Source organism: Rosa chinensis, chromosome 7 (assembly GCF_002994745.2).
Source record: "Rosa chinensis cultivar Old Blush chromosome 7, RchiOBHm-V2, whole genome shotgun sequence".
Classification (NCBI taxonomy): Eukaryota; Viridiplantae; Streptophyta; class Magnoliopsida; order Rosales; family Rosaceae; genus Rosa; species Rosa chinensis.
The window spans coordinates 30,702,646-30,725,442 of NC_037094.1; the positions used below are offsets into that span (position 1 = coordinate 30,702,646).

General features: G+C 36.6%; 1 protein-coding gene and 1 long non-coding RNA gene across 5 annotated transcripts; one reads left to right on the top strand and one right to left on the bottom strand.

The window, feature by feature from the left end:
* The first annotated feature begins 762 nt into the window (after positions 1–762).
* Positions 763–11,354, top strand: LOC112176510 (formin-like protein 14). The gene is made up of 19 exons (XM_024314468.2): positions 763–1,000; positions 1,328–1,458; positions 1,572–2,272; positions 2,385–2,606; positions 2,825–4,335; positions 4,626–4,752; positions 6,058–6,129; positions 6,432–6,530; positions 7,021–7,062; positions 7,139–7,219; positions 7,301–7,351; positions 7,432–7,513; positions 7,603–7,697; positions 8,138–8,209; positions 8,327–8,443; positions 9,794–9,862; positions 9,969–10,035; positions 10,802–10,991; positions 11,119–11,354. Exons 2-18 carry the CDS (start codon positions 1,386–1,388, stop codon positions 10,963–10,965), a joined length of 3,645 nt encoding a protein of 1,214 aa, XP_024170236.1. The 5' UTR covers positions 763–1,000; positions 1,328–1,385; the 3' UTR covers positions 10,966–10,991; positions 11,119–11,354.
* Positions 11,355–11,766: 412 nt separating this feature from the next.
* LOC112176512 lies at positions 11,767–22,589 on the bottom strand. 4 transcript variants are annotated; one of them, XR_005803175.1, is made up of 4 exons: positions 22,329–22,589; positions 17,081–17,161; positions 16,377–16,472; positions 11,767–12,068 (listed from the first exon to the last, which is right to left on the bottom strand). It is a non-coding gene; the product is annotated as an uncharacterized LOC112176512 (long non-coding RNA). The 4 variants fall into 4 exon arrangements; XR_005803177.1 differs by lacking the exon at positions 22,329–22,589 and adding an exon at positions 18,709–19,126; XR_002926962.2 differs by lacking the exon at positions 22,329–22,589 and adding an exon at positions 17,842–17,949.
* Between the last annotated feature and the right edge of the window lie 208 nt (positions 22,590–22,797).

Genomic DNA, 22,797 nt, shown 5'->3' on the forward strand with positions numbered 1-22,797 from the left:
CATGGCCCCCAGACAACCTTAAGCAATGAAAAACGGATCAGATCCACCAGAAGACTTTGTTGAAACTGAAAAGCACACAATATATATAGGATTTTAACTTCTTATTTCTTGGTTCAAGTCATAAACTTAAAAATGTAGAGAGCATGAAGCAAGTAAAAATGTACTTCAGTGTAGTTTTTTTGCTGGCTTGAAAATATCGTACAAACCAAAATATAATTTTGAAGAAAATTGTTAAAAGTTATTACATGCAGCAACTTTTTAGAACTAAAAAAACATACTGTGCACACAGTTTTAGGAGCCGGTCCAACACACTGACAGTTTTAAGAGCCAATCCGACGTTATAGACGATTTCTAATAACTTTGGCACAAAAAATTGATTTACCTGAATAGGAAAGAAATCTAAAAAGGTGATCCAATCGGTAAAAGATTAAGAAACTATAAGAAGATCAGCCTGAGTCCAATACAATCGAAAAGAATTTGAGTTAATATATGTAATGAAACATTTTTTTTTTTGATTTGTCAATCACATGGTGTCCTCAAATGCTTCCTAGGCCCAAAGACTAATCAGTGCTCCGGGGATTTTGTCCGAACGCTTCCTCCCCCTGACCACCAAGAATATATTGGAATTTAACTCCAATAAGCGTCGGCGGAATTCGAACCCTTCCATACCTAGAGTCTCTTACCAACTCTACCACCTGCGGTGGTTATATATATAATGAAACATGAAATGATATGTCACACGAACTCTTTTGATAGAAAATAAAAATAGAAAAAAAACAGGGAACTATAGAGTTTCCAAAAAAAAAAAAATTTTCAAACTTGAAAACTGCGAGAAAAACAAAGAGAAACAGTTCAAATTGAAATGGGTTCGTGAAGCGGCTCTTTCCTTTCCAACTAGTTCGCAAGAAAGAGCTCTCCCGACTTCCAGTAGAGTACTTGTTCCGGCCGTCGGAATCTCATCTCTCCGGTTCGCTCTCGCCACCGCCTTCCATTCTCTCAGGTTCATACTAAACCCTCACTCAATTCGCCGATTCTCAATAGCTTTATTGTTTTGATTTGCACCGAATCGGGGTTAAGCTCAATCTCTGTTTGGTTGATGAGAAAGTGGAATCTCTGGCTTAATGTGTTCCTGTTAATTAGAATTGTACTAGCTCGAGTTAGGGAATTGGAAGATTAAGTCTCAATTGCTTTCATTTTTCAGTAATCAACCAGAAAGCTCCGGCTCTTTACTTGTGTATCTGTTTAATTTTGAAATGCCAATGAGTACTGTTGAAGATGAAATTATGTTTATCAGTGATTAATTTTTTTAAATTATTTTTTTCTTCAGGTTTGATCGGTGAATTCCTACATGCAATTCTGTTGGTAAAATTGGATACGAAGGGAAAATGTCGCTTCTAAGTAGATTTTTTTACAAAAGGCCCCCAGATGGATTGCTTGAATTTGTAGAGAGAGTATATGGTAACGTTTGATTCTGCATTTTTTTTTATCTACTGTTGCTGTTATTACTTTGAATTGTAAGTTTCGATTGTCCTAAATGGCGAAATTTCAATTTTTCATGAAAATGTGTGCAGTGTTTGATTCTTGTTTTTCCACCGAGGTATTGCCTGAGGAAATGTACCAAATCTACTTGCATGAAATCGTTACTGAGTTACATGAAGAATTCCCAGAATCATCGTTCCTTGCATTCAATTTTCGTGAGGGTGAGAAACGTAGTCAGTTTGCTGAGATACTATGCGAATATGATGTTACAGTTATGGATTATCCACGACAGTATGAGGGTTGTCCACTCCTTCCATTATCTCTCATTCAACATTTTCTTCGTGTTTGTGAGAGTTGGCTGTTGCTTGGCAAGCAACAGAATGTTATTCTTCTCCACTGTGAGAGGGGGGGTTGGCCACTGTTGGCATTCCTTTTAGCTAGCTTTTTGATATTTAGAAAATTGCATAGTGGTGAACGCAAGACTCTGGACATTGTACATCGTGAAGCTCCTAAAGGTTTCTTGCAGCTGTTGTCACCTTTAAATCCGCTCCCATCTCAGCTTCGTTACCTTCAATACGTTGCGAGAAGAAATATAGCTCCAGAGTGGCCACCTCCTGAGCGAGCACTTTCTTTAGATTGTGTCATTCTTCGAGCTATTCCAAACTTTGATTCCCAAAATGGCTGCACTCCAATTATTCGTATTTTTGGTAGGAATTACCTTAGCAAGGGTGGGCTTTCGACCCAAATGCTTTTTTCCATGCCTAGGAAGAAGACACTTCGAAACTACCGTCAGGTAACAGATATTGTTTAAAGTTTGCTTCTCATTGAAGTTTGTCATTCTACATGTGCATTGGTGACTGTTCCTTCCTTCAACTGCTCCAGTTATTATTGTTCCTTCTTTGCAGGCAGATTGTGATGTCATCAAAATTGACATTCAGTGTTTAGTGCAAGGAGATGTTGTGTTGGAGTGTGTCCACTTGGATTCCGATCCAGAAAGGGAAGTCATGATGTTCCGTGTTATGTTCAACACTGCATTTATTCGTTCCAATATACTGATGCTGAATTCTGAAAACTTAGACATTCTATGGGATTCAAAGGAGTGCTATCCCAAAGGCTTCCGAGCTGAGGTGACTATTTCTGGGCCCTTCGTTTGGATCTCAATAGAAAATAATTAATCTTGTCCTAGAAAATTGAATTACCAAGGATTTTAGCATTGCACTTCATTTTCGTTTCTCTCTAAGGTCTGAGAAGTGACTCCCACTTGATTTTGGTTCGAGCATCCCTTTATTGTACACATATTCTCGTATCAGCTAATCATCTATCTGATATGAACTCATTGATTCAGGTATTGTTTGGGGAAGTTGAGAGCATCTCTCCTCCCAGAGCTCCAACCACAATTTTAAATGGTGAGGAGAAAGGTGGATTGCCTATTGAAGCTTTTTCTAGGGTTCAAGAACTTTTCAATGGTGGTGAGTGGGTTGATAGAAATGATGATGCAGCGTTATGGTTGCTTAAGCAGCTTTCTGTCTTAAGTGACGCGAAAGAAATGTCAAGGTTGCAAAACAAAGTGAGTTTATTCACATCACCTGCTGACTCTGAAGAAGAAAATAATGCATCTAGCACTGCTGACAGTTCGGATGAAGCATGTGATACTGTTTCCAAGGCTTCAGCAGATTCAATGAAAGGACTGATGATCGATACATTTGACTCAGTCCCCTTATCATTTGAAAATGACAGTCCACGCAATGCGAACCTTGCTCCAGAGTCTCCTAATCAAGAGTTAGTTGGACCTGTACAGCAATCTCTTCATCAACAATCATTAGGAAAAAGTAAAGAATCCTCACCATGTTCATCCCCTCGAACGTTGCCTCCTCCACCCCTGACATCAGCATCATTACATCCTGCTGTTCAGCCTCCACCACCACCTCCAGATTCTGATGCTAATACAGGGCCTACATTATCCCTGCCACCTCCACCCAGTAGCATTTCCAATAGAAGTATTCTGAACCCCCTACCTTCCACTACTAGTAGGGTTCTGTCACCGCCGCCGCCACCACCACCCCCGCCGTCTCTTCCTCCCTCTCCTAATGTGTCTAGAAAAGGCCCACCAGCACCTCCTCCTCCGCCGCCACCACCACCTCTTTCTTCTAATTCTCGTCAACAATGTTTGCCACCTCCCCCACCTCCGCCTCCTCCATTTTTGGGAAGTACAACTAACAAGCTAATACCAACAGTGGCACCGCCACCACCACCACCACCACCACCGCCGCCTCCTCCTCCTCTTCCATCCATTTCTGGTACTGGTTGTGCAGCACCGCCACCTCCTCCTCCCCCTCCTGTTCCATCCATTTCTGGATTTGGATGTGCAGCACCATCACCCCCTCCACCCCCTCCTCCTCTTCCATCCATTTCTGGTTCTGGTTGTGCAGCACCGCCACCTCCTCCACCCCCTCCCCCAATGAATTGTAGGCCACCACCCCCTCCTCCACCTCCTGCAGGACCTGGAAGGCCAACCCCACCTCCTCCACCACCAGCACCAAAGCTCCCTAATGCTCCACCTCTGCCGTCAAGTCGTCCTGCAACACCAGCTCCACCCCCACCACCTGGAGGAAAGGGCCCTAGTGCACCACCGCCGCCCCCACCACCTGGAGGAAAGGGCCCTAGTGCACCGCCGCCACCCCCACCATCTGCTGGAAGGGGTAAAGCTTCTTCTGGACCAACAAGTATTGGAAGAGGTCGTGGTGCTGCTAATGCCCCAAAGAAAAATTCGTTGAAGCCTCTACACTGGGTGAAGGTTACTCGTGCAATGCAAGGGAGCTTGTGGGCTGATTCTCAAAAACAGGAAAATGTGTCGAGGTAAATGTTTATGGAATTCTTCTTGATGCAAAGCAAGAAATAATCAAAGCACTTATAAAACTAGCTTTAGTTAAATTTATGGTGCCCTTTTTAGTGTACAAATAATTGTTCTCACTGAAATGAAGAGAGGCCATGTATGTTGCCACACATTTTTTCTTCTTCTTGATTCTCCACAAGTGATGCTTATGTTTCTTGTTCTGTTTCTGTGTTTTTGGTACTCAGTTATCTCTTTTTCTTCTTTTTTTGTCCTTGGTGTCTTCTGATGTCACATTGTGGATGCTTTTGCTCAGCGCTCCAGAAATAGATATATCAGAACTTGAAAGTCTATTCTCAGCAGCCTCTGCTTCAGATGGGAAGGGCGTTAAAGCTGGAGGTAGACGTGGGCCAACCATGACCAAACCTGAGAAAGTGCAATTGGTGAGCTCTGTTTCTTCTTCATTGAGACTTGGAGTAGTGCTTGGGTCTTTGTATTTTTATGGTGCTCGGGATTTTTTATTTTTATTTTTATTTTTATTTTTTTAAATTTTTTAATAATGATGGTTTCTTTCGATTGATAAACTTTTACTTCATGGTAAATTATAAACCCACAATTTGAAGGAAGATGGATGATCACACATGTTATGCTTGTGATTCTTCAATCATAGAGAAGAATCAAAGTAGTGGGACTAAACTTTTGGCCTATCGGAAAGGGAGCTAACCTGAGCTGGTAGCAAGTTTACATGTTCTTTTTTCACTTGATTGATCTTAACGAAAATAGTAGGAATGGATAGTCGTAGCTCTCTAATTGATGGTACCAAATTTTAATTACAATACCTAAGTTGTATGTTATAAGTCTGGGAAGCTGAAGCTTCTGTAGGCTTCTATTATATATATCAATCATTATTGCAGTTCCTTTTTTTCTTTTTATATATGTATATTTTTATTTTATTTTACTTGTAACACATTGTGAAAAGATAGTATTAACTGTACCTTTTTTTCCTCAATGGTTTTGATATAACACCACCTCCGTGAACAAAAGTGTAATTTTCTCACTGGTTACATATGATTTTTCAGTACTTCACAGGTTCAATATACAGTATAGGTGTGTTTAAAAATACAAATTTTAACACAGTAGAGATGTGATAATTAAATACATTTGAGTGATCTTTATAAACATTTAAATCTAATGGTTAAGAATAGACAACAATGGATTCTATAAAAAGTACAGAGCAGTGTAACATTCTCTCTCATAATTGGTTTTGAATCTTTTGATTGAGAATCTGGAAACATAATATGACATGCATATGCATATGCACATATGTATATGTATATGTCGTTACCAAGATAAGCATTATTACCATTGTACTCAACCTAGTGCTAAGTATTGAATACTCTGGAAGTAGTTTAGTTAGTAAGCATCTTTTATGCAGTTACTACATAGGTGATGAGAGTTTGACAACTAAGTACGTACTGATGTTTTTATCATCCTGTATCTGAAATGTTATTTATATATAGATTTTAATTATTGGAAAACTGTGGTCTTTTGTTTTAATTTTTTTTTCACACAACTCTAAAATATCATCTCTTTTATTTTATTGTCAAGTATCACAACTCGTACCTGGTGAAGAGAGATGCTTTTCTAAGTCTTTTTTTTCTTGAATATGATAGCCTTGATTGCCATCTTAGGAGATGTATTCAGACTTAATTTTGTTTTGTTTTGTTTTTTTTCTCTTTCTCTATCAGGTCGACCTGCGTAGAGCATATAACTGTGAAATTATGCTTTCAAAAATAAAGATCCCCCTGCCAGATATGATTGTAAGTTCCGGCTTCTGCTTATGTGCATTTCATTCATAGAATTTGAAGAAATGTTTACTCTTCTTTAATAGGTAACTTTCTGCTGCTTTCGGGAAATATGGATGGTGAAAAGACTTATTGGTTTATAATTCATGTGTAAAATAATATGCATATATTGGATTGAGGGTGGTGCATTGACTTGAACATACTTTATTTGGTGTTGTATTCATATATTTAATCTCTTCTACTCTCAAGTTATTTATATTTTTATGAAACTTCACATGCAAAATCATGGTCCTAAAGTTGAACATTTCTGGTTTCAGAATGCAGTTCTGGCACTGGATTCTTCTGTTCTTGACATTGATCAGGTTGAGAATCTCATTAGATTTTGTCCTACCAAAGAAGAAATGGAAACTTTGAAGGTAAAACTCTCTTCTTTCCACTAGTCTTCCACAGCAATCCATTCTTCCATCTATTGAATTGGTTATGAAATAGTTGTTCTTCTGGGGATGGGTTTAGACTTTAGAGTTTGTTTGCCTCTAGTTTTGAATCTTATAGTACTTTGGCTGTATGCTTGCATTTAATGTGGAAATAAAGCAATGATATACCTCCTTCCTGTTGAACTGCTGGTCCATCTAGTCATTTAGAAATGCTTTTAAGTGGATGTCAGCAGTTTATTGATGGTGAGCAGTTGAAGGGGTTATGTGCAACCATGTTTTAACTTAAATAGTTGGGTTGTAGATTCTAGAATTGCAAGTTCTTGAGTAAAATATTTTGAAGTGGCTGGAAGTTTTGGTGTAATTAACCCTAAAAGTGTATCAACAATATATGGCGAAACTCTGGAGACGCTTTCTAGTTTTATAGGTTGTTAAGACTCTCTTTATTATAGCTGAATTGTGTTTTGTTCTCCAGAACTATACAGGTGAGAAGGAAATGCTGGGGAAGTGTGAACAGGTTCTCTCTAGTCCCATGATCTGAAATTCATGTCTATTGATTTCCTGAACTAACAGTGTGCTATTAATTACTTCAGTTTTTCTTAGAGCTGATGAAGGTTCCACGAGTAGAACCCAAGTTGCGAGTATTTGCTTTCAAAATTACCTTTTCTAGTCAGGTATGTTTTATGTTTTATTTTTCTCTGTATGGTTTTTGTACCTTACAAACCTAACAACTTTTAATGCTTGATTTTGATCAGGTGAAAGATTTAAGATTAAACTTGATTACCATCAATAGTGCTGCTAGAGAGGTACCATGGAGTTAATGGTCATTAAACTAGTACCTAAGAGCCTATTTTTCTCCTCCATCTTACATGCCACATATATACAGGTTAAAGAATCTGCGAAGTTGCGACAGGTAATGCAGACAATTCTTACTTTGGGAAATGCCTTAAATCAAGGCACTGCTCGAGGTATGGCGCTGTATAGTGTTGTATTTTACTAATCTTATTATTATGACTACGTTTCTTAGGTTAATAATATTTATCTTTTGATGTTTCAGGGTCAGCCATAGGATTTAAATTGGACAGCCTTCTTAAATTGTCTGACACCCGTGCAAGAAACAACAAAATGACTTTAATGCACTATTTGTGTAAGGTATGAAAGTTGAATATTTCAACCATTAAATGTTTTTTGGGTCTATTTACTATGTCTTTCATTTGATTTTTCTGACATTGAGTGATAGAAAGAATTCATATAAAGCACCTACTGAGAGGGTTAAAAGCTGTTTTGTTAATCCTCTCAGATCGAAACAAAAATTCTTATATGGATACATGCAAAAGTGTTCTGACTGGATAATTCATGCATTGGGTCTTCAAATTAGTAATTGAACTAAGAATCTGAACTTTTATGTAGTTTTCCCACTAATTTCCAACTCTTGTGAATGTATTAGTTCTGCCATCTATGCCGTCAAAGTTGTTGATGCTAATATCCCCTATGCACGGATTTCTTGCTTTACAGTTTTTTTTTTTCCTTGGGTACATTTATATTGGGATATTCAAGTCATGCCATTACTCATTTTTTTCTTTCTTCATTAGCTTATTGCTGAGAAAATGCCAGAGTTGCTGGATTTTGATAAGGATCTTATTCATTTGGAAGCTGCCTCTAAGGTGAATTATATAGAATCGGCTCTTCCTGATGTTGTTGTAACTTTAGTTAGTAACAGTACATAGCTGACCCAATAAATTTGATGCTTCTTTAATTTGATCTTAACATCAAATAATCAGATTCCATTGAAAGCTTTAGCTGAAGAAATGCAAGCCGTGAGTAAAGGTCTTGAAAAGGTTGAGCAAGAACTTGCTGCTGCTGAAAACGACGGTGTAATCTCTTCTGGTTTTCGAAAGGTGAGAAATACTGAGTGGTTTCCTTTCGTAATTAAACATTATATACAAGAATTGAAAAAGCTATCCCCTTTCTGAATTGACTAAACTACAAATATAAACTATCACTTGATTATTCGGTTAGCAATTAAAGTGTGATCAATACATCTTGTTCCTAGGCTGTGGATTCCTTGCCCACTCTCTGTACTATTCTCGTCTTTGCAGTGATAACGTATTTGTTTCTTCTGAAAAGAAAAAATAAGAAAAAAGGTCATTCAATACATCTTGTTTCTGATTAGGCATAATGGGAGTCTACTCAGCCAATTTATACTAAATGGGTTGGTGGTGAGGATAAGATTTCCCTTGCCTAATATGCTTGGATTTTTAATGCTTATTATAACTATACTAGCTGCAGTCCATTCCTTTGCTGCGATCAAAATAACTTGCTTGTGATCAAAATTCAAAAGCTTACAGAAAGATTCCATTAAAGTATGTTGGTTCAGTTCTAAGGGATTTAAATTGATGAGAAAATTTCATCTTCTAAAGGAGAGGATCACGGAATGGAAAAGGAAGTATTTTGGGGTGGAAATGGAAAAGGAAGTGGAGGAAAAATCAAGGAGATGAATGGCCGGAGGAAAGGGATTGCATCCTGTGCGGAGTGAAAGGGCAAGATTAAGAATTGGTTTTTATGAACTGCTATATTATAGAAGAAAATTGTTGGACACGGATAACGAGAGTGCATGGGAAAACGTGGTGATAGTAATAGATTTTTTCATTGGGTGGCCAGTGGGAGGCAAAAGCAGAACATAGTAGATTCAGGAATTGGGAGAGGTAAAATTGTAGAAGATGGACACTTAGTTAGGAAGGATAGAATTAATTTTTGAAGCAGTTTTAGGTGTTGAAAGGTTTGAAATTGTTTTTATTTTATTTTAGAGACACAAGCTCCCTAATACTGAAGTAACTTCAATTATTCTCGGGACCTATTATAGATCCATGACTTGGGAGAGGTAAAATTAGAAGATGGATGTAAGGAAGAAGAGAATCAGCTTTTTGAGTAGCTTTAGCATCTGGGTGTTGAAGGTTTGAAATTGATTTTTATTTTAGAGAGGGAAGGAACTTTCCATGAACACAATCTCACTCATCCTAAATCAACTTGCATTATTTTAGGGACCTATTATTGAAGCCTGAAAGATGACCCAATTTGAGTTAAAAAAGCCCGAGTTAGCACATAAACACAAATTTGTGTTGTTTCTAGTTATAACCCTTTTTCTGGTGCTTACATGTATGTCCTAGAAAGGACTTTGATAAATTGATCATCTGTTTAACTACATGCATTTGCATGTCAACATGAAAGATAGAATCTTCTCTCTGCAGGTGCTGAAGAGTTTTCTTGATACGGCTGAAGCTGAAGTAAGGTCACTAATCTCCTTGTACTCTGAAGTGGTGAGTGCATTCCACAATTCCACAGTTTCTCTTTTCTTCGATATATTCTTTGTGCTGTGCAGCTTATTGCTGGTCTACTGTCCTAACCCCAACTCTTTTCTTGCAGGGAAGAAATGCAGATTCTTTGTCTCAATACTTTGGGGAGGATCCATCTCGGTGTCCTTTTGAACAAGGTTTGCTTTGATCTTTCACTCATGATTACATCACACCAGACACAGATTCTTATTCTTCTCTAGCTTATACCCATTCTGAATGGTTCAACCTTTGGACTTGGTCACCTAGGGTCACCATTGACCCACTTCACCTAATGAAACATTGGTTCACTTTTATTATTGTCTGGAGTGCTACCAAGATAGTTGGTAAAGAAACCTAATAAAACCTAATTAGAGTGCCAATCAAATAATCTAATAGTGTGAAGGTGCTCCACCCCTGCTGTATTGCAGTCTTCAAAGAATCCTTCTTTTCCTTTCCATTCATATTACCCATAGGGCTATATGATTGAAATCCAAAAGTCTGTTGATAAATGTGAAATCAGGCCCTAACTGGTGCTTGAATTATGTCTGGACGAAATGAACTTGCAGGGTAGGTTAGAGTATTTACTCCATTTAACTTTGGCTGTAAGTCTGTTGATGAGAAGGAAATCATTGAAATCCATTGATAATAGTCAAGGCAAATATAAATAGGGATATGCTCAGTGTATTTCAGTCAATGATGCAATGCGTTTGCTTAAGTTATAATTCCAACATTGTAAATGTCATGGGTTCGATCCTCACTGACATAAGTAAGGGTGGGGTGGGCTAAGGGTTTTTTTTTTTTTTTTTTTTAAGTTCTAATCTTGGAGAGATAGTGTAACTGTCATTGTAGGTTTCTTTTATGATCTTCTTATATCATGTCAGATGATTTAAAAGCTTTGATATTTGAAATTTATTGGCCATGCAGTGACACAGGTATTGTTCGTCTTTGTCAAGATGTTCAGCAAGTCGCGAGAGGAAAATGAAAGACTTGCTGATATTGAAAAGAAGAAGCTTGAAAAGGAAGCCATGAAAGAGCGAACTGTAGCTAATTCATCTGCAAAGAAAGATGCTGTGGATAGAGCAACATGAGATTGACATATATTGGTGTGGTTTTGGTGGGTGAATTCTACATATATTCTTGTTGATACTTTATGGATTAACATACTTGGAGCAAAAGTTAACTACTGCTACTAAATTTATCTACTCTGCTGAATATCGATGTGTGTCAAACCTTATAAACAGGCATTTGCACTTCCTTCAGGAGTTGCTGTGCAGATCAAGATCTACACTGCATTAGGCTATTTATTACGGTCAACTAGATGGTGATTTTCACATTTGCTCTTTCTAAACATTTCTCCTGCGAATCGATAATGTGTATAATACAACTTAGCAAGTTGGATTCGAGCTGTAAATATGCAAGAAATTATGCTTACACTGTAATATTCTTTCCATCTCTCAAATCATTTTGTACGATCTCATCTCAAAGAAAGAACCATTTTGTTGAGACAATTTTATAAATTTTAATGGGCATGTGGCCTTGGTATGGAGATAACCTAGATGAATATGAATCATCGATTGATGATCTTTAATTACATGAATTCACATGAACATTTCCATACCTACCCGTTTGTTTGCTGCAGCTCTGCATCAATTCTGAGACATTGAAAACCAAATAGTGAAGACCATTTTCAAATTGGGCCTCCATCGTACCCAAGACGATAAGATAAAACCATTAACAGGTTCATCACCCTGTTAATTTCACTCTCGTTGAAAGAACTGCTAATCCTTTGGTCCTCTTTTTTAAAAGAAGTAGGAAAAAAAAAAAAAACTGCTAAGCTCAGTTCTGATATTCGGGAGAGGAATTGCAACTAGTCAGGATTGTCCTGCATGTAAATTAAGAACAATGTGTGCTAGAAGAACTTCCAATATATCAAGAGCAGGAGCTCTTATTTCTGTTAATACAGAGATCTTGGTTTCTTATTACATACAGATAATATTTAAGCTTGACCATTTCATTAATATTATTGCATCACTTATATGAAATCTATTTAACATCTTTCTCTACAGATTGATCTTACTTAGATCCGTGAGATAATGATCAATTACTAAATGTGGTTCCGCTGTTTAATTACCACACCCATGATGACAGCCACCGGTCCTGAAAGGCGCAGCCTACTGAAGGTTCTTCTCTTCTACTAGGACAATGTAACAGTTGATTACTTAATGTTAACCAAAGCATGCATACATGCCAAGTTGCTAACCCAATGAAAAGAGGAAAAGAAAGGGCCCTCATTCTCACTCCGAAAACCACACAATATATATCTATATCCGCAACAGTTCATCTTTTAAGTCTCTTCAAGGATTAATTATGCAAAATTAATTAAGTAGCATGGAAGGCTGTGCTTTGGCCATATTAAATATGAACAGACCTAGTCAGTTGGACGGAACTGAACTCATGTTACTATCAAAATGACGTACCCAGCTATTCCGATTCGACTAATCCTTGTTTTTAATTTACCAAGCCTAGCTAACCATTTGAAAGACCTAACTAAAACATGAAAGGTCGGAGCATGCATATTAGTCAAGAAGGAAAAATAATACAGGAATGAAACTCAACTGATTTTGGGAATCACTTTCAAAACTCTGGCAACTGTTAGAAGGAATCAAGAAACTAGAGGAGGCCTTCTTGAAAATCATCTTGTCAAATGAGCAAAACAAATATATGCATGCAGGTATACTTTTAAGCTAGGACATATCGGCTTATAAAGATTTGTAAATTATATATCATCTCCAATATAGTGGCACAGCACATATTTACTTCGACGATCAATAAAATCCAGTCTTGCAAATTAAAACAAATATATAATACAAGCAGGTTCGCCATCTCAAATATCGATCCCAGTCATTTGGTCAATGACTGATCGAGTAATTCATACGTTTTTTCATGCTTGTGCTGGTTAATTGCAATACCGGGTATCAAATTAAGAAGTGAACTGTTGCAAGTAAGCTGCCTACTTGACATGCATGTTAAGTGGAGATTTTGTCTTGTGCATTGTGCATATGATCAGATAAATTATTTGCATTACTTGCATCAGTTACATGCAATGCATGAACACGTGTATTTATATATGTATTACATGTATAATGAGGGCTCCTACATACATACATATATATATATACATACATACGTATATATATATACATACATATACATACATACATACATACATACATATAGATAGATATATATATATATATATACATACATACATATATATATATATACATACATACATACATACATACATATATATATATAAATATATATATATATATATATATATATATATATATATATATATATAGGGCTTCCACTAAGGGATCCCTTTTTTAAGTCTTTTATAGGGATAGGCATTAGACCAACTTTTAGATCATATTTTCACATCTTAACCGTTCAGTTTTTAGGTCCTAATGTATAGATCACTTCTGCAAATTTTTAGCCAAATTGGTGATCGTTAAGGCATCTAAAACTGCAATTTACACGAATGGACCGAATCTGTCGAACCGGAACCGTCCGTGTTTATAATGGTAAATTGCAGTTTTGGATGCCTTAAAGATCATCAAATTGGCTGAAATTTGCAGAAGTGATCTATACATTAAGACCTAAAAACTGAACGGTTAAGATGTGAATATATGATCGAATAATTGGTCTAATGCCTATCCCTATAAAATACCAAAAAAAGAGATCCTTCACTAGAAGGGCCTTGTATATATATGCTAAGAAGGTTCGTTCCTTAGCTAAGGAACAAATTTCCATATTTTGACTACTTTTCGATCACATATTCACATTTTAACCGTTTAGTCAGAGCTGGCCTTGAGGTAGTTCAACTGGTGCAGCTGCACAAGGCCTCCGAAACTTGGAGGCTTCCAATTTTATTATTAATTTGATGGAAATGGCTTCTGGTGGTGGGTTTGATTAATTTTGTTTACTTTTTCTTCTTTTTTCTCTCTCCTTTTTTCATCTCTCATTTGGTGGGCATTTATTTTGTTCTTCTTCTTTTCTTTCTTCCCTTTTATCATCTCTCATTTTTTGCTATTTATCCTTCTCTAGTTTTTTTTTCTTCTCTTTCCTCTCTCAATTTAAAAAAAAAAAATCAAATTGGAGGACGTAGGCCTTATAACAAATAGGAAAAATTGAAACTCAACAACAATGAACTTTATATTCAATATTTTATAGTCATTTATTAAGTTATGAAACTTATTTACTTTTTCTGCTGCGCCGAAATTGTCATAGTGTTTTGATGGATACACAATTAGTAAGCCTTGTTATAATTTTAGTAAATCTTGTTATAATTTTCGCTCCAGGCCTCCAAAATCTCAGGACCGACCTTGTGTTTAGTTTTTAGGTCCTAATGTATAGATCACTTATGCAAATTTTTAGCTAAATTGATGATCGTTAAGGTATCGAATCGATTAAATCAATGAACGAACCGAATCTGTCCAACCTGGATAGTTCATGTTCATAATTGTAAATTGCAGTTTTGGATGCCTTAACGATCATCAATTTGGCTGAAAATTTGCAGAAGTGATCTATACATTAGGACCTAAAAACTGAATAGTTAGGATGTGAATATGTGATCGAAAAGTGGTCAAAATATGGAAATCCGTTCCTAGCTAAGGAACGGACCTCCTTAGCATAGAAGACCTCTATATATATATATATATATATATATATATATATACACACAGATCCTATCCAGAGCGGAGTTCCGCTTTGAAATTAACGTGTGAAGTTCGAGTTTTGGGTCACTTTTTAGTCACATATCCACATCTCGACCGTTCAGTTTTTAGGTACTAGTGTATAGATTCTCTCTGCAAATTTTCAGCCAAATTGATGATCGTTAAGGTATCTAACTCGCTTAAACCAATGGATGGTCTGAATCTGTCAACCTGAACCGTACTAGCTTTAAGGCAGTTAGTTATCAATGCCTTAACGATCAGCATTTTGGCTGAAAATTTGCAGAGAGGGTCTATACACTAGTATCTAAAAACTGATGATCGTTAGATCATCTCTGCAAATTTTCAGCCAAAATGATGATCGTTCACTACTAAAAAGAATTGCATTTGCGACGCCTATTTTGCGACCGCAAATTGGGCTTTTGTGACGGAAAAAACTTTTCGCGACGGAAAATTGAGCCTTTTGCGACGGAAATGTTGGCGTTGCAATAGGTGGCGTCACAAAATCCATTTGCGACGGTAAAATGCCGTCGCAAAAAGTATTTGCCTCGGAAAACTGTTGCCGTCGTAATAGCTAAACTATTTGCGACGGATACTTTGCCGTCGCAAAAAGATATTTCATTTAAAAAAAAAAATTGGGGTGAATTTGTTGCAACGGATACTTTGCCGTCGAAAAAGAATATTTCTAAACTCCAACACAACCAGTTGCCACAGCAAACTCAGACATGAAAATAATCAGGCTTTCAAAGCCCCCGAGCTACCACAGCTCAATGACCGTGCCACTAATCATGGTCACGTCATATGTAATGTGCACATTGCCAACACCACTCTCTTGTTGACTAGAGGATTGAAAACACAATTAATTTTAAGGTAATTCTCAAATCATGATCCATAACAATTGCAGCACAATAAAACCATCAAATTCACAATTCGAAACACATACTGAGTTGATGACTAACAGAACATATAATCAAGATCCAAAACCCAATACTCCAGAGTAAAAACCAATAAGGAGATTAACAAAATAAAGAAAATAGATAGAGGATACCACAAAGTAGAAACATGAAACCCTCACCCTTGACTTAGTACCCGAGCTTCTTAATACCCAAACCAGAAACAAGCTTAGTTTGTACTCTCTTTCAAAACCAAGGTCTAAATTCCTCTCTTCCTTCTCTCTTCAATCCCCCGTCTCAAAGAAAAGAAATCTGGAACTATGTAGTACCCTCCCCAAATCCGTTTCTCGATGGGAAACAAAAGCCCAAAAAGAAAAGAAGACAAAGGCAAAACGGTGGAAGGGATAGAATTTAGGCTAGGTGGGCTTCTAGGTTTCAAACACGTCATCTCAACACCCACTGATGCTAAGAAAACAAACATAAAGTTAATTTAATTAACAATCTCTATCAATAACAATGAATAAAGAGAACAAGATAAAGGTACCCAACTGACAAGATAAAAGAACTCATTCTAAAAACAACCTTAGGTAAAGAAAAAAAATAAAAAAATCAGTTTCAGAATTTCACAGTCTTCACATGATAAGAGTATATAAAACAAAACCCAATGTGAGAGTAATATACTGATGCCATGTGCCAAAAAATTGAACACTAGAGGATCTACTCGGCAGAAATGAAAAGGAGGCAAAGCAAGAAATTACAAGGCCGACCAAAATGCACCAGAGACATAACCAAATACTTATGCAATAAACCAGAAACATGTGATTGATAAGCAAAGCTGAACAAATGGCATAACTGTAGGATTCAACTTACCTCTCCATTCATCTCATAAGCAAGTAAAACATCTGCTTCTGGGCTTGTGGCCTGAGTCAATGGAATTGATGCCTTGTAGGGGCCTCCATTCTCCTCCTATAAGATGTAATCATTGCTCTAACTATTAGAATGAAAACAGATTTCTTCTTGCTAAGAAAATGTACTCTTTATCTACCAGAAAACATCTTAAAACCAAAGAAATGACTTCAGAGCACATATTAAGTATGCAAGCATGTACCTTACACCTATCAACGCTTGATGTTTAAAAACTAGTTTAAACTATACACTGAAAACAACATATCATTATCATATGTGCAAGTTGAGGCAATCATGCTTGGATTTTAATGTCAGGGAAGGTACTGATGGACATAACCAAAGTGTTAATGATCTTATCCAACAGAACGGGGGCAAAGGTTTCTTTCAAGGACCCATTATGACACGTGGCTCACTTGGTCTGGTTGATTGAAACAGGTCCCTAAGAAAATAATTCAGTGGCCCAGCTCGTTACTATAATCTGTAACCGAGAACCAAAAAACAAATCTGCTGAGGGTATTTGCACATGGATACCATGAATGCACAAACTATTAATATCATGCACTCATTCCATATCTCCACCAACGAGAGATATGCATAAAACCTAATAATTACACCTCATTTCATTTATGGAATTGGAGCATTGAGATAAGAAACTCAATCATGGATACCTATAATCATATGTTAATGGCTCTCCGACTTCTATTGATCTTGCAGCAAACACACCGACACGTGTTTCCCCCTCAACTTGCCTGCAAAAAAACCAACTTACATTATTGATTAGCACTTGGGACCTAATAGTGGGTTAACATTTTATTCTAATGAGCAGATAGAGAATTCAGTTGTATTACCAGTGGATTATATCACTGTATTAATTTAATAACAATTGTAAATATGATAAAGAAATAAGTAATTTTGAAAAGAAAAACAAAACAAAACAAAGTGGTACTGCCCAGTCGGACATTGTTAATCTGGAGTACCCCAGATGGAGACTATTTCTTGCACCCACAATTTGAGCATCAAATTCCAAACATATTATTACTAGTTGGCTGGAACCCAGAAAAAAATCTTGTCTAAATTTACTGGAATAGCAACAACGTGCTACTTAAGAAAATTTGATGCTCTAGAAGTCCATAAATCTTGTCTGATGCATATAGGATCCATAATAGTTAAGATGTAAACAACTATGGTATGCACTATGTTTATAGGACTGTTATGTTTAATGATTGGTCTGACCATAAATGTTGGCTTAACAAATTATCATACACATATTCATGTTTAAACACGAGCATATAGGATATACATTACCACTTCAATAATTATAAGATTAAAAACAACATTGAAAGAGCAAATTATCTTAACAAAATCTGGAAGTGGGTAATATCTCAAATTGCAAAGCAAGATATAAGTAGTACTGTCAAACCACACTAACCACTTTTCAAGGACGCAGTTCGGATCACAGCTGTGATTTAGAAATCGTGATGGATTTCCTTTAAAAGTAGCGTCAATTGTGAAGTCTTTTCGAATTTCACACATATAGAAATTCTTCACTTCTTTGTATTTCATGTCCCAAAGCCTTTGTTCGCACAACGCATCATTAATAACTAAAAAAGCAGGAAAAAGTAAACCGTGCATTTATTCTTCACTACTATATTCACTTTTTTTCACAGTCCCTTAAAACTATCCCTCATATGACTACCGACACATCAAATAACACAACTTGCGTAGAAAAGGTCCAAGTCATATCACATCCTTACTGATAGCACGTACATATGTACTAGAGGTAGATCATTTTGACCTTTTCTGATAAGATTGTCCAATTTACATGCACTCATGCAGTGTTTGGTGTTCTACCCAAATGGATAACAAACTCAACATGTTTTCCACCAGATTTAGTGGCGCCTGTCAACTTCGGTATTTCCACAAGATTCAAGTTGTGGTAGAACCTGAAAAAGTAGGGAATGAATCAAGCTCATTCCAAAATGGACCAAGTCTCAATTCCTTGAGACGGGTGAATGCGTGTGGGGATCCTTTTGCTAACCCACTGTTATATGTTCTAAGCAATGAGACCAAAAATTGATTAACTGTGATATGAGTCATGGTTCCCAACATAGAGAGCTCAAAAACCTCATCTTTATCACTGAGCAGTACCTAAAAACTCAACTCAAAATTTAATCCATAATCCGATCCCAAAACCCTAACCTAGAATGATCCAAATTTCACCTAAACAGCGCATAATCAAGGAAATTAGAGCAAAACCCATATCAAAAATTGGACAATAAGATAGAAAGTTGAGTACCTGTGGGCCTAGGCGTCGATGCCGGAGTTCTTGGCAGAGAAGACATTGTGAGCGGTGATCTTCTACTTAGCGCGGTGGAACTCGGCGTCGGGGTCTGCGAGGTCTTTGTACTTCTTGGAATCTTCTTGAGACTGGTAAAGCTAGGCTTTGAGCTCCATGATCGAAGAGGCTCCGACGCCGTCGCGCGGTGCTTCTTGGCATTATGGTCGACTCCGTCAGCCATCCCAGTGATTCCACCACCACCATATCGTTATAGAGTGATTAATAGAGGAAATAAGAGAGGTGGTAGAGGTCGGGGTGGCCATGGAAGAGAAGATCGATAAGAGCAGAGAGCTGTAGCGAGAGAGAGAGAGAGTCAGAGAGAGGAGGATGAGAAGGAAAGTGTAGCCACAGATCTAGATCTAGAAAAGTTTTTTCTTTTTTTACTTTTCCTTAACAATTTATGCGACGGCGTGGCAAAACCGTTGCAATTGGTTTAAAATTATACGACGGCAACATTATATCCGTCGCACAAACTTGCAAATATACTACAGAAAAATATCCGTAGCACATGTCGTCGCAAAAGCTGACTTTTTACGACGGAAAAGTTTTCCGTCGTAAATTTCCGAAGCGAATGCAATTGTTTTTGGTAGTGGTTAAGGCATTGATAACTGCCTTAAAGCTAGTACGGTTCAGGTTGACAGATTCAGTCCGTCCATTGGTTGAAGCGAGTTAGATACCTTAACGATCATCAATTTGGCTGAAAATTTGCAGAGATGATCTATACACTAGTACCTAAAAACTGAATGGTCGAGATGTGGATATGCGACCAAAAAGTGACCAAAAACTTGAACTTCACACGTTAATTTCAAAGCGGAGCTCTGCTCTGGATAGGATCTGTATATATATATATATATATATATATATATATATATATATATATATATATATAGTGGGGGATCATTTTTTTTTTTACCATTTTAAGAGATTGCTTATTAGACAAATTATTTGATCACATATTAGGATCTCGATGGTTCAATTCTTATGTCTATATGAGTAGATCACTTATGCAAATTTTAAGCCAAATTGATGACAGTTGAGTTATCGAACTAGATAAAATCAATGGACCAATCAAATATGTCCAACATGAACTATTCATGCTTGTAATTGTAAATCACAATTATGAATGCCTTAACGATCATTAATTTGATTGAAAATTTGCAGAAGTGATCTACTTATATAAACCTAAAAATTGAATCGTCGGGATCCCAATATGTGATAAAAAAGTGGGTCCCACAAAAAATCCCTTAAAATGACAAAAAAAGAAAAGAAAAAAAGATCGCTTAGTAGAAGGACATAAGAGCATCTCCAACGGTGGTGTCAAAATCCACCGTGGAGCTCCAACGGATATAAAAGGCAGATTTCATCCTCTTCAACCCATCCTTCAAATCCATCGTGGATGACAGTTCTTGGTTTCATCTGTCAAATTTGACAGCCTTAGGTCATTTGTCATTTCATTTTTTTTATTGTTTCTCCCATTCTCCTCTTTCGTGCTACCCAGATCAGAGTCATTCATGATCCTTCTCGTCTCTCTATTTCTTCCTACAGTACCCAAATCTTCATACACAAACCTTCATGAATCATTGATATGAAACCAAAAATCAAATTTTCATTCAGATTTGGGGAAAAAGAGAGGAAGAGAGTTAGAGTTTGGAGTACTCAGAAAGAAAACTGACGAATTGGATTCAAGTAGCTCCGATTAGATCAAATCCGAGCAATCAGATCATAGTATTATCACGATGGTCGATCATAGTGTTGAGGTCGCGATTGTGTTTGCGATGTTGGAATCTGGGCTACTTGTGGTTGCTTGGATATGTTCCAATTTGTTGATAACTTAATATGGTTGCTTTTCTAATCGCCCAAAAAAGCTAGAAGAAGATGAAGAGAAACAGAAGAGAAGAAGATGGAGAGAAAGAAAGTGATGGTGCAGTTGTGTTTTAATAAAATACATAATAATAATAATAATAAGAAAATTTATTTATTTTAACCTACGGGTTAGAGTGTAAAATTGTCAAAATTGACAATTCCTTGTCAGCTGTCAATTCAAATTTACTTCAAAATTTTTGACCTTTCCATTGGAGATGGTCTAAGAGCATCTCCAATGGTTATGTCTTTTGGCTTTGGTCAAATTTGAATTTGACATATGACATGGCAAATTTGACATGGTAACATTTTGACTAATTTTAGCTCCAATGGATATGTCAAATTTGAATATTATTTTAATATATATAAATCTATTCATGTTGTTTTCCCTTTTTTTTTTTTCTTATCTTGTAAATCAAAGATCATACAATGAATGCTTCTAGTATAAGAGATGCAATTGAGAGAATGAGAATTTGAGATATGGAGGAATAAACTTTAGAAACCTCATATATGACCTTGCAAGCCTAACACAAGACTGGAAACTGATATATGTCTGAACTAAACACTCCTGCAATCCTATCAGACAAGCAGCCAAACAGACAAGCATTGCAGAGGATAACTAGACAAAGGAATCAGTCTTAACCAAGTCACATGTCAAGACTGCAGCTTTGCTGCACCCAGCTCACAAGCGTGATTGTGATTATTTAAACCCTGAAACATAGTTCTTGCTTATTATTTAAACCAAAATATTGAAAAATAGAGAAACAAGAAAGCACCAAATTTAAACAAAACAAGCTCATTATAAGAAATAGACAAATAAAGTTTAGCTACAAAACACATTCAACAAAATGAACTGCTCTGCTACATACTAATATGACTCATCCATCAAACAAGCCATACAAAAATAAACCTTCACTACAAAATGCCTCATGATCTCTCAGGATTTGTACTAGAGTTTCAATCACCATACACCTATATAGCCTAGCTTCAAACCAGGGTATCAATACCATTGTAAAGATGAACACTTCAGTTGCGAATGAATGTACAAAGTTTTCCATCAAAGTCTTATTCTTTCTATATTTCCATATGAATTCTAGCTTTTCTATCAATAGCATCCTACCAATTACATAGAATGTAAAATTGCTAAAACACAAAATCATTGCAAACTGCCAGGAATAAAAAAAATTGATTATATTATGGGCAGCATATCAATTAAACAAACTAGTTTAAGCCTATTAAGTATATCAATCAAATGTTCAGCTTCAAGCCTCCATCAAATCAGTGCCTAACTAGTTGAATCATTTAATCAAAGTTTTACAATTCTATGATTCCAATCAAACAAAATCTGGGCAGCATATTCAAAGTTTCATAATCCTATTCAAAGTTTGATAATGGGATTCAAAATTTCATAATCCAATCACTCATTCAAATATGAAGACTCTCAAATGAAATCTGGGCAGCAAATTTGAAGACTATCAAACAAAATCTGGGCAAGGAGTCAAGATATAGAACTTCTGAATCAATTTCTTTTGCTGCAATCCGTAAAATAATGAAAAGTAAAAACCAAACCATTCGTCTATAGGCCAATTTGATTGAATTAAGTAACAGAAGTACTCAGTTGTAACAATCAACAATCACATATTCACAAAGCCTTTGAAAAGCAAAGCCTAAGTCTTAAATCACTCATTCAAAGTGCGAAAATCACATTCATATCATACCTTCAAATCATTTGCTGCCAATCGAACTCCCATAATCCAAATCTCTTGCTCGGTTGCTCCAAGTCTCCAACTCGAATTCCAAGTGAGAAAAGAATCTCCTTTAAAGCCAAATTCTTGAGAAAACTAATGGGTTATAAGAGATTTTTATCATTTTTCTGGGTTAGGGTCGAATTTGCTGCGTTTTGGAAGTGCGAAGGCTGAAATCGGGTCTGAGTGAGATGAAGGAAGAAAGAAGCGAGAATGAAGGAGAGAGACGCACTGAGAAACAAAAAAAAAAAAAAAGACAGAAGGAGAAGACGCTGTCAAATTTGACAGAGGAGAGGCCAATGTCAAATCCACTTGGATAAGGCATATCCGTTGGAGAACAATTTGGACCTTCAAAAGTATTCGTTGGAAGGCCAGGTGGCAAAGGACCAATCTGTTGGAGATGGTCTAAGGGATCTTTTTTTTTATCTTTTTCTTTTGTCAT

Coding starts and splice junctions, on each gene's coding strand:
- LOC112176510 (XM_024314468.2), top strand. CDS start 1,386: ATGTCGCTTCTAAGTAGATTTTTTTACAAAAGGCCCCCAGATGGATTG. Junction 6,130..6,431: donor TCCCCCTGCCAGATATGATT/GTAAGTTCCGGC, acceptor TTCTGGTTTCAG/AATGCAGTTCTGGCACTGGA. Junction 7,514..7,602: donor AAATCAAGGCACTGCTCGAG/GTATGGCGCTGT, acceptor TTGATGTTTCAG/GGTCAGCCATAGGATTTAAA.